This window comes from Ascidia mentula, chromosome 7 (assembly GCF_947561715.1).
Source record: "Ascidia mentula chromosome 7, kaAscMent1.1, whole genome shotgun sequence".
NCBI classification, from domain to species: domain Eukaryota; kingdom Metazoa; phylum Chordata; class Ascidiacea; order Phlebobranchia; family Ascidiidae; genus Ascidia; species Ascidia mentula.
The window spans coordinates 5,427,973-5,439,445 of NC_138572.1; the positions used below are offsets into that span (position 1 = coordinate 5,427,973).

The window sequence follows — 11,473 nt, forward strand, 5'->3', positions numbered from 1 at the left end:
TGGTTTAATTTAGACAACAACAAATATGTTCATTACGCCTGCGCAAGAACCTGATGCTGGCCATACGGAGGCGAAATCGATTTTTCCTAGTTATTATTTGTAATACCAAAAAGCTGTCATTAATCGTAACATTTTGTTTATGTAGTGTTCTATGCGTGATGTATGTTTTATTTTTATATACACTGCACCTGTCTTTCGAGATGAGCTTGCTTCAAAACCACTTGTTCGTTTGTCAGAAGCAGACGTGTTACGCAATAGCGCGCTGTCAAAACCAGGTGCAGGATCAATCTGTTCTTGTCATATTCAGTTGAGTCCACAGTCCCTCCCTTCATGTTCATACTTTCATGGACATTTGTGTTTTGCTGTAGTGACGAAGGTTGCATTGCTTCAAATGCAGTTTTATTTTTCAGCTCAACTGTCGCAAACCTTAAGATGAATTAAGTATCAAATAGTCATCGACATAGCGATTCTTTAATGAGTTTATTAAACGGTGTTACCGTTTATACCACGACTTATTAGCAATTTAATGCAGAGTTAGTTGCGCTGATATGAAGATAACGTAAATGATAAAAACGAACCGACCAGGTTTTCCAAGAGCTATTGAGTTGAAAAGTAAACATTTCTGATACTTTAAAGATTGAAAATCCAATTTTGTACGCAAACAAATCTCTATTACAGTGTGAATTCTTGAAATCACTCAAAAAAGCATAAATTATAGCCTAATGAAATGTACGGATTATTGCTTGAAAGTATCGTTGATTGCATTCATGAGGAATGGGGGGAGGGGATGTGGATGCAATTGGTCCACGAAGTTGGAATCGACAGTGTCGGATTTTCAGTCCACAACGTGAGTGTGAAACGATTGCTTCTTAACGCGACTTGAATGTCGTTTACTTACAATTTTAAACAAATGGGTGACTTAAGTATAACTTTTTCATTTTTCCAGTCGTTTTTCAAATGGAATGCTACTTGTATAACTCATTGTCATAGGTTCAATGTGCAATACCACATGATAGAAACTAGACACAGTAGTCTAAAATCAAGCAAAAGCATTAAAGTTTGATTGAAATCTTTTGTAAAGGTGTACGAAGAGACAATGGTGCCGATGATCGCTCAGCATCTCTCAAAACTGCTTCAGCTTAACGAAGAAGTCATCATGTACAAAGTAAAGCGAATTAATTTTGGGTTTAAGTAGGTGTATGTTCGTATCCGTTCGGTAGAAATGATTGCTCCAATACAGATGTTAATATTGGATTGATGCCAATGACAGGAAAGTCAATGTACAAGGAATAAAAACATAGACCAACCATGTTTTTTCCTTGCCCTGCTGTCCCAAATAATTAATTTATAAGAAATCTAACTAACTTTTTTCACAGCTTGGTGGTCACTTCATGACTTTTGTATCTGGTTACGGTTACGACCAAATTACGAAAGTCTTGGGGCGAAGAATTCGGGACTTCATTAATGGACTTGACAACCTACATGACTATATTAGCAACGTGTACAAGGATATCAAACCACCAAGGTAAAGAAAGCGTATATTTTAGATTCTTGAGCTAAATATCCTGGGTTGGAATGACTGGGAAACCCCTCTCTTTCCGGATAGACGGTGCACAATTATCAGTTCCGACTTAAACGTGTTCACAATATTTTCTGCAGCTTTTACGTGGAGAAGGAGGACAACGAAGGGGTCACCTTTCACTACAACACACCCAGGAAATACCTTGGTTTTATTCACTACGTGAGGGGAATTGTACACGCTGCTGCTGCCATGTATTACAATCTCCCAGATGCTTGCGTTGAGATTTTGAAACAGGAAGTCGTGGGGGAAGTGACGCATGGTGTATTAAGGTGACTACATATCAAATGTACTTTTTGTAAAAACCCAACTACGTGGATTATCAATACACACAAGAATTAAAATGACATGAGAACCGATAAAACCTATAGATTATCGAGTCGCGACCACAGTAAAATTTTTACTTATGTTTTATTATGACGTTGATAATTTTTCGGTTACTTCATTGGGTCATTAAAAAATAGTCACCTAACCACTACTGGTGTTATTTTATTTCCAAATTTTAGTTTTTTAAATCCTACTTTTCTTCATTCTTGACTCCTCAATAGGATCACGTTTCAAAACTGTTCTGTCGACCAGCAAGGCTCATGGATGCCAGCATTGGCAAAACTACGAACAATTACTCCAGTTACAGTAAATAGTGACGTCGTCTTTAACTCATTCCCGTTCTCCATTATTTTTAGCCAGGTAACAGAATTAAGTTCATTTAAAACACAAAGTCCAATCTACTTAGCTGCTGTTATGGGAATTGTTTAAACGTTTTGAAGGAATTGGTCTTTACCAAACCTAATATATCGACTTAAAATTATCTATTCGTCTGCCTTGTGGATATGAGTTGTCTTACATAAACGAATTTTTAATGTTGCTTTAGAACATGGAGGTATTGACATGCGGGGCCGGAGTGGTCAAGACTTTTCCTACTCTGGTTGGGAAGAAAATAACTGATTTCTTCGTCCTCACTAAACCCATTGGGATGCCATTGTCCTGGTCATTCGTAAGTGAGATATTACGTTTGCGCGTTTCGCTTTTTGACTGTTTATCCCTTTTTCGTGCACCTATTTTTCTAACGACGCCTTTTTCACAACAATGATCATTTTGTGTATAAGCTGCAGACATATGGCCACTGTTTCGACCTAAAAGGTCGTCTGATAGTCACACCAGCTGCACTGATGAGACCTTTTAGGTCGAAACAGTGGCCATCTGTCTGCAGCTTATACACAATTCATATTATTGGCTCCACATTGCTTATCAAATGATCATTTTGTTACAAAAAGCAGATTTTCCTGTTTTTTCCAATTTTTTTACACTAAATTTCACAGATGAAAAATCGACCAGTCAACATTCTTGTGGAACTGACGTCAACTGTTGCATTGTGGGCCGAATATGAAGAGTATTTGCGATCGCAAGGTAGAACGTGTGGCCGAACGTGCCAAGATTTTACAATAACTAGCGTATGATTTCTATGTTCAGAGATTCTCGACCCAGAACATCCGCCTCCACCTCCCAAGCAAAGAGACAACTCGGTCTCTCTGAAGCTGAGAGGAACTTCGGCATTTCTGAAAAGCTGGAACGCGGTCATCTTTATGTGCACTCCTGTGTAAGTCGCAGGTTTCCCTTGTCGTTTATGACGTAGCCTGGAGAAACATAAGTTTTTCGCAGCCTCATACAGAATCTTACATTTAGTTTGACGTTCTGTAAAGTGAAACTAAATCCAGAAGTTTCCTGGTAAGCACGAAAACGAAGCTTACTTTTAACACTAAATTGGGTTCGTTTTAGTTCTATCAGGTAACTGATGATGAATGATGAAGAAACGTTTGCTTCATCTCCATGCTTACCACCATTGGATTTTTTTTTGATTTAAGATTTATTTTGCACGTTAGTTTAACAAAACCGGCACAAAAATCACCATGAAATCTTTCATACATATTTTCTATGCAGGCGAAGGATTGTCAGTCCTTGTCTGTAGTTTATGGTTCAGATCCTTGATTCAGTAATCTCTAGAATACAATAAAATATTCCACAACAATTCTTTGGGAAAATATTGTTTTTTTCATGTGCAGGTTTGAGAAGATGAACATTATGAAGGACGTTGGACTTTTCATCAGCGATCTCAGTTTCCAAGATTCTCTTCAGATGTTACTGATGGCTGGTCCACAACAATCTGCCGAACTCAAGATGGCGCTAGACATGGTAGGTCGGCTCTCAAGAACTTGTGTCGAATGACAAAGTCGATTAAGTAGATACATACATGTACTGCACTGCACTGCACACGGTTTCGACATATGTGGTCTTATTAGTGCAACTTGCGTTGAGGGTGTTTTTTCCCCGGCATTTCGAGAGTCTGTACCTATTTGATACCAGCGAAGTATTGGCGATTGGAAAGCCGCTTCAATGCCTTTGTCAAACTGGTACGCTGCAAAAACCATCACCAGTTCACCAAGCTACCTGATGGGTCTGGATATGCACTGTATGACTATAAGTTTTCTAGGAGTAAAAACGGGCATTGACAACATCAGTACATGCCACTATGTTTTGATTCAACATCTCTTAACAGTGCAAGAATTGGATGTTAAGCAAAACATATTATTTCGCAGGAACAAGCCAAGACAATGAAGATGGAAGAGACGCTGGAGGAGTTGGAGAAGGAAAGCAAGAAGACTGATGCTCTTCTTTACTCCATGATTCCTCAGGAAATCGCAAAACGGTTGAAGAAGGAAGCCAATGGGAGTAACATAGCCGAAGTAAAATTATAGAACAAGGAATTGGTGTGATTCAGTGTTTGAAACCACCGCTATACTTTTGTGCTCAACTTGCTTGCATATCCCACCAGTCCAGTGTTGTGGCATTTTCGACATCACCTTTGGCAAGATAACGATATGTGACAGACATATACAGGTGTTAACACCACTGTTAATTAGTCGTCCCTCAAGAGCGGTTCCAGAGGGTTAGATTGGGGAAGTACCCAAAACATGTGATAACAGTGAAAAAAGAATGTAGTGGCAAACAAAGGTTTTTTTCAAAATATATTTCCATCGCGACCAGCGTGCTTTTGTGTGGATCTTGTTTATCTTATCGTCTAGTGCCCAAAATCGACATTATTACGTCACAATGAGTTTAAGAAACTAACTGTCCCCATATACCAAAAATTAAGGATCTGCCTTATAAACAAAGTCTGCTAAGAACCGATCAATCTGTTGACGAAAATACAGTTATCCGATTGGTAAAGACGATTTCTGAACACAGCTTTTCTGTGATTTACAGATGTTTCCTGACGTCACTGTGCTGTTTAGTGACGTAGTGGGTTTTACCAACATTTGTACCCGCATTACTCCAATGGAGGTGGTTGCGCTTTTGAATACGATCTATACTGTGTTCGACACGTTAAGTGAAAGGTAAATAACAACATTTTTTTTGGTTTTCTTTTAGTCCACTTAGTGTCCGTGTCAGGTGCACACCACATGGACTTACTCTTTGAATATACACAACAGCCCAAACTGTCTCAAAGAATTTTCAATGTAAACCTTCAGGCATATTGTTATTAGTTTAAAATTGATCGGGTTATAAATTAACGTCTAAAATGAGCTTCTGAGAGACATTTTGGGCTATTTTAAGTCACGTTCTTGCTAACTTTGGCGACAACATAGCATGTTTTCCTACAAAAGACACAGCTAGGCATTTACTCAAGTAATTCAAACCGCGATTTCCAAACAGGTATGCAGTGTTTAAAGTTGAAACTATCGGAGATGGTTACATGGCCGCATCTGGCGTCCCCGTGCGGACAAAAGTTCACGCACAACGCATCTGCGACATGGCGCTAGAGATGCAGGCGGGAATTTGCCACGTTAAGGAACCAGCTGGAGGAAACCGAATAAGAATTAGGATTGGTGAGCTGCTCATCACCATTGCTCGGGTTTTTATGCAAAATATTACAAAAATGAAGAGAACTTAATCCTCTTGATTTGGCACTCTTTTAAAAAAAGACTAACTATTGTATTTAAAAATGCACACTAGCTTTCGCGCGTACCTCTCGCTTCATCAGGTGTAAATCATTTTTGAATACAATAGTCAGTCTTTTTTTGGAAGAGTGCCAAATCAAGAGAATTAAGTTCGTATACATATAAAGACTGATACGGCACGTTTAATAATTTAAAAACAAAGAGACGTTATTATATTTCCATTAAAACAATTGTTATGTGTTTCGACGAAACTAAAAGGCCAATAGCAAAAGGGTATAAGCAAGAAAATAAAACAATTTGCCGAAAACAGTGAGTTGTGAAAGTGAGCCAACTACAATTTCAAAGCAACCAACGCAAGGTTTTGTTTCCCTTTCTAACAGGAATACATTCTGGGGGTGTGGTTGCTGGCGTGGTCGGACGAAAAATGGTAAGGTACTGTCTGTTTGGGGATACGGTCAACACAGCCTCCCGCATGGAAAGCACTGGAAAAGGAGGAGAAATCCACATCAGCAAGACGGTCCGCGATCAGTTGATCACCACTGATGATTACATAATCAAGGACCGTGGGATCATGTACTTTAAGGTGATCATAGACTTAACAACAATAAAAATATTATTAAGTATGATTCCACATGCGTCGTGCAGAAGTGGGGACATAATCAAATTGATTTCTTGTAGAAAAACCTTTGTATTGTTAAGGTGATCGGCCATGGTTCGCATCAGCATTGTTTTGTGTGTCGCAATTGGGCCAACTTTTGACTTAAATTCCTTTCAAGCGCTTAACAACACGATGTTTTGCCAAATTCCATGCAGGGCAAGGGGCAGATGCGCACTTACTGGCTTAACGGAAAAAAGGGAAAATTCATCTCCATTCCCGGCTCCAGGTGAAAACCTTACATTGAATTCTTTGCTACCTTTTTCTTTGGCCCCACCGGGATTTGAACCCAGAATGTCCTGGGCACGAATCCCGGTCAGGTTTTTTTCTTGTTATATGGGTCGGGCGCTTGACCAATGCTGCCAATCACATTTCTTAATGCTTATGTACTACACCAGGTTTTTTGATGCGACCTCTGGCGGTGGCAACCCGCAGCCTCAGAAAGCAGTCCAAGGAAATCAAGTGGGTCACGGAGAGGACGGGCAACGCGAGAAGTTGGCCAATAAAGAACCGGGGGAACTGGTAATTGATGCTTGTCTCTTACCTCAAAGGAACAACAAGAAATATTTGCCCGATTCTTCCGCTGCAATACGCAATGACGACGCACACAAAAAAAATTCGCACATTCGCAAATCTCCTTCAAAAAGCGAGGGTTGCTCTGCAAATCCTATGGAAGTAAGCTTGCAACGCCCGTGCAATGTTAAAACGATGCCTCAGTTGAAATATAGGGTATAGACTGGATCAGCGTTCCGCAACCGGTGTCCCAAATGTGTCGCAGTGTCAATACAACAAATAACGTTTTTGATAATAGTTGCTCTTAACCTTTTTGCAACATCGTAATTGTGCGTATAATATCTTATTCACTTTATTTAGTTTGACTTGCAAGACTTGTCGCGCTGAGCATTACGACAAATGTTTTTCAGAATTTTCGAGAGACTTTAGAAAAGATAGCAACGATTCAAAATGAAAACATCTTGAACTACAAGGAACAATGTGGAACCAAAAACGAACTCGGTATTTTTTCATTTGGGCCCATACATGCTGATCCCTTGGCAATGTCTAGGCGGGCGATAAATTTGTGTTAAAATCGTTTGTGACGGGTGGATATATATGCAACAAAACCACAACATGGTTCCGCTTTTATTGGGAAACTGCGTAATCCTATAATCAATTAGGCTGTTGAATTTTTGGGACAATTTATTATGCAAACGAAATTAATCGTGACATTGAAGTGCACAACGCCTGAACAACCAGGTTTGCTGCATTTGTGAGGTGATCCGCTTAAACGTCTGTTATTGCGTACAATTAACTTACGAAAAGACAAAAATTTTATATGGCAAGTGGCAATCCAAACCGCAGTGTTTGTAATACTGAAAGCTTGTTTTATTCTTAAATAATATTTTTTCTTTTTTTCAGAATTACAACAAAGCAACACCACATCAATGACCGGTGAGAACTTAAAGGCGAAACTGATAACTAAACACATCCATCGAATAAACCACTTATTACAACTAAGTTTATATGGTCATATCTGAATATTTAGTTACGTCATTATGTAACATATTTTTCCTACGTCATTATGTAACATATTTCTCGTAAAAAAACACACGAGCCTTTTATACATTTTCGGTATAACGAGGCAATTGTATTCTTTACGTGGGTAGGCTATTTGTGTACACGCACTGTTTCGACCTGTGAGGTCTCGTCAGTACAGCTGTTACAGGTTGAAAACAGTGCGTGTACACTCTGTCTGCAGCTCTCCAATATTATGGCTTGCTTTGCACATAAATTCAAAATTGTTTGCAAATATTGTTAAAAGTAAAAAAGTACCAAGCCCGTTATTCGACCGAATTCGAATGTGTGGTCCGGCATATCCCTAGTAACGTGTAACTAATACAGAGCTATCACAATACTCGGCGGTGGATATTCTGGACGAGATTGTGAGCGATCGACGTAACGGTAAGTCCACTTTCCACGAGCACAGGAACGCCAACTTTTTACACACTATGGTTTTCTATTTTTTTAATAACAGCTTAATTGTGACCAAGTTTTTCTAAATTTTGAGAAAAATTAGCAGCATGTATAAGCCCATTGCCGCTTCGAGAAGATTCTTTAGTTTGGGGAAACATAAAAATATAACACAGGAAAAGGGCATGTAACGATAATCGCAAACTCAAAAATTTAGGAATCTTTTCGAGGGAGTAATACGTCCATTGGCTGATCTGCAGCGTTTGAACAGTTGTAATAAACATATCATACCCTCGATGTGCAGGTCTCAACACTCCAGCTGGATTGAAAGTAACTCGCATAAACAATAACATGTGGGAACCGGCGCAGTCTCCGAAAATAAAAGGTTTGCCAAGACCCCAAGCAATGCCCAGCACAAGTGGTGAGCAGAGCGGAGGTGTCGGTTCGCATCCCAGCATTAATGGTGAAAACGTGGCCACAAAGCAGTCGCAAAACATCGGCACAAAACAGAAGATTTTGAACAAGATTGCAAGAGTCGAGGAGACCGTGGGATCGAAGGTCTGCACGATTATTTAAACTGAGAAAACTCTCGTAAACGTACTTCCTGTTGTATTTTGTTGTTGTTGGGAAAATTACAAGCAATCGCTTTCACGTAAAGCAGATTTGCTTGAGTGTAATTTAGATGTGTTAGCCGCGTGTTTTTTTATGTTGATTTAACTTCTTTCACATGAAGTGTAAAATCGTTGTATATTTCTCCAATCTGGAGTCTTGTGTTTTCGTTGTGTCATTATCTCTGCAACATGATCATCTTTTATGTTAAAACGTGCACTGTTTTTGCTTTCAAGATCAAATTCTCCACACACCTCAGAACTTTATCAAGCTGTTTTAAACAAACGTAAAAAACTGCCTGAACTGTTTTTTCACTGAACTATTAAAAAAAGGTGTTTTTGTAGCAGCAAGTCACTCCATAAATATAAACCAATCACCAAGTGCCGAAGTCTGATGCGTTTCAATCACTTACCCACAAATACCTTAGCAAATAAAATATGTGTTTGTATTTACAAGGAGGAACTGTGTTGAGATACTGTTAAGCGCTTAGCTCCTCAGCTATCCATGCAATTTTCTATAGTTTAGCATGTTTTTCTTAATTCCAGAAGCAATATCTTCTTTGGAAACAGATCTTGAACCATAGTAATCAACAAAATTTCCTTTGGGGTTCATTAAATACATGACAATAGTATGGTCAACCTGAACAAATACATCAAAGTTTCAGCAAGTTGCCTGAAAATAATTCCGTAAAACTCTTGATATAAATGGTTCATATAACTTTCCCAAAATAGATAAACCTTGTTTAAACAAAAGACCCATAAAGATTAGCTTATAAAATACAGAATAAATAAAAAAAACAAAAAAAAAATTTATAAAACTTACAATGTAATCATTATCTTCATCTTTTGGACCAGCACTGAAATAAACCCGGAAGGCTTTTGTGGCTTGTTTGATGTCATCTTTGCTACCAGTCAAACCAATAAACTTAGAGTGATATTCCTTAACATATTTTTCAATTGCTTCTGGTGTGTCACGTTCAGGATCAACCGTTACAAATATAGGCTGGAGATTTGGAATGGTTTTGTCCCCATCTAGCGACAGATTTTTGAACAAAGTTGCATGCAAATAATGACAAGATAAACATTTAAGATAATATTGACAATATATACAATATACTCATATACTAAAAATGTTTTCATATAAATACATCATTTTAAACAATTATTTCTTTTACCAATATCGTCGATAATCTCAGCCATTTTTTCAAGTTCTTCTGGACAAATATCGGGGCAATGTGTAAATCCAAAGTACAACAACAACCATTGGCCAAGAAAGTCCTTTTTGCTAACTTTTTTACCTAAGCGTCAAACAAAAAATTACAGGATTTAGGAAATTGGTTTCACATGATGGCTTTTTTGCACATATATTCATATATATTTGTTGTGGTATCGATTGCATTACAATGTGCACAGGCAATGTTATTTTTGATTAACTTTATTCATTTATGTTACAGTTGATTACAGTCCACATAACCAACACCTAACTTGCTCAGGGATGGTTATATGCGACAACTAACCTGTATGATCAGTTAAACTGTAGTCGTCCGCACCAATATCGACTTTGCTCAACTGGGTATCTCTGTCTTTAATTTTTTCTGAAACATCAAATAAACAATCTTACTCCCCCATCATTAAAAAAAACATTCTTTCACAAATTTGAATGATCACTTTGAATGGGTTATTGGTGCCCATGCCATTTATTTGCATAATTATTGTTCAAACAACCGTTGCTCGCAAAATTCTTTACCTAAATTAAAATAATTCCAATTTTCTAAACAAACAATCCAGATTGAAAAAAATTTTGAATACATCCTTCGCGCACTTATGCAAAAATTGATTGATCCACACAAAAACATAGCTTAAAATATTTGTCAAAAAATCCTACACGAACATTACAAACTTTCCAATCCGATATATACAACACATACAAAACTTTTACCTTGTTTTTTCACGTTCACTGAATGATAATAAACTCCAAACCAAATAGCCAGAGCAGATGCAACAATCGCAAGTCTTTTCACCAAAGGAACAGCTCTGTCTTTTCCTGTTGAAGATTCTTCTGTTTTCTCTTTTTGTAAGAGATCTTCATCATTAGGAGTTTTATTATCCTGAAACGTCCTCCATGCTGTCTGGAAATATCTTTTTTGAGTACATGATAAGCATTGAGGCCTTCCATTGTCACATGATGTCAGAGGTGCTCTGCAGTTTGAGGATGTTGGGATAAACACACTGGCGTTACACAACCTCCTGCTGGTAGCAACCTGGAAAAATGGAGAGGTTTCTTTTGGTTTTGCATTTTTCTTTTAATGCACAACAATCTAGCAATTTTGAGTTTATATTGACTTTGTTTAAATTCAATAATTGTTTTGTCATAACTGTGCACATTTTATAGCACTCATACAGAGGACACAAAAAAGGTCCCGCTTAGAATCAAAAGGGTTTAAGAGTAGCTGACGGCATTTATTTTCGTTAGGCCTATCCAAAATTAGTAAAGCCCACCTTGACCAAAATTTCCTGTGCTAGGAACTGCTTTGCCACGCGTTGAACCAACGACAACATTCTCTCAAATTTTGATTTGAAGACAAAGATACTTTATTTCAACATTTCTGAGTCAAAACATATAAATTAGCCAAAACACCCTCTTCTCCAAAAAACAAACCTTGCCGGCAAAAAAGTCACGTACCTTCCCAATCCATTTCTGCAGAGC

At 38.1% G+C, this 11,473-nt stretch overlaps 2 protein-coding genes across 2 annotated transcripts; one reads left to right on the forward strand and one right to left on the reverse strand.

The window, feature by feature from the left end:
- Positions 1-727: 727 nt before the first annotated feature.
- Positions 728-8,734, forward strand: LOC145909381 (soluble guanylate cyclase 88E-like). The gene is made up of 19 exons (XM_082996772.1): positions 728-847; positions 1,082-1,165; positions 1,377-1,525; positions 1,660-1,851; positions 2,128-2,266; positions 2,451-2,573; positions 2,899-2,986; positions 3,050-3,176; positions 3,640-3,769; positions 4,174-4,320; positions 4,841-4,971; positions 5,291-5,463; positions 5,916-6,118; positions 6,349-6,419; positions 6,589-6,865; positions 7,114-7,204; positions 7,607-7,639; positions 8,090-8,149; positions 8,463-8,734. The coding sequence occupies exons 1-19, from the start codon at positions 728-730 to the stop codon at positions 8,732-8,734; spliced, it is 2,610 nt and encodes an 869-aa protein (XP_082852898.1).
- Positions 8,735-9,212: 478 nt separating this feature from the next.
- Positions 9,213-11,446, reverse strand: LOC145908609 (cytochrome c oxidase assembly factor SCO2-like). The gene is made up of 6 exons (XM_082995918.1): positions 11,266-11,446; positions 10,706-11,027; positions 10,284-10,361; positions 9,942-10,064; positions 9,590-9,798; positions 9,213-9,406 (listed from the first exon to the last, which is right to left on the reverse strand). The coding sequence occupies exons 1-6, from the start codon at positions 11,323-11,325 to the stop codon at positions 9,266-9,268; spliced, it is 933 nt and encodes a 310-aa protein (XP_082852044.1). The 5' UTR covers positions 11,326-11,446; the 3' UTR covers positions 9,213-9,265.
- Between the last annotated feature and the right edge of the window lie 27 nt (positions 11,447-11,473).

Bases quoted from the DNA above. Each gene is read 5' to 3' on its own strand.
- LOC145909381 (XM_082996772.1), top strand. From the start codon at position 728: ATGTACGGATTATTGCTTGAAAGTATCGTTGATTGCATTCATGAGGAA. The intron at 2,574-2,898 runs GTAAGTGAGATA...TAAATTTCACAG, and splicing joins TGCCATTGTCCTGGTCATTC to ATGAAAAATCGACCAGTCAA. The intron at 7,640-8,089 runs GTGAGAACTTAA...TAACTAATACAG, and splicing joins CAACACCACATCAATGACCG to AGCTATCACAATACTCGGCG.
- LOC145908609 (XM_082995918.1), bottom strand. From the start codon at position 11,325: ATGTTGTCGTTGGTTCAACGCGTGGCAAAGCAGTTCCTAGCACAGGAA. The intron at 10,362-10,705 runs GTAAAAGTTTTG...TTGATGTTTCAG, and splicing joins AGTGAACGTGAAAAAACAAG to AAAAAATTAAAGACAGAGAT. The intron at 9,407-9,589 runs GTAAGTTTTATA...GTATTTGTTCAG, and splicing joins ATGAAGATAATGATTACATT to GTTGACCATACTATTGTCAT.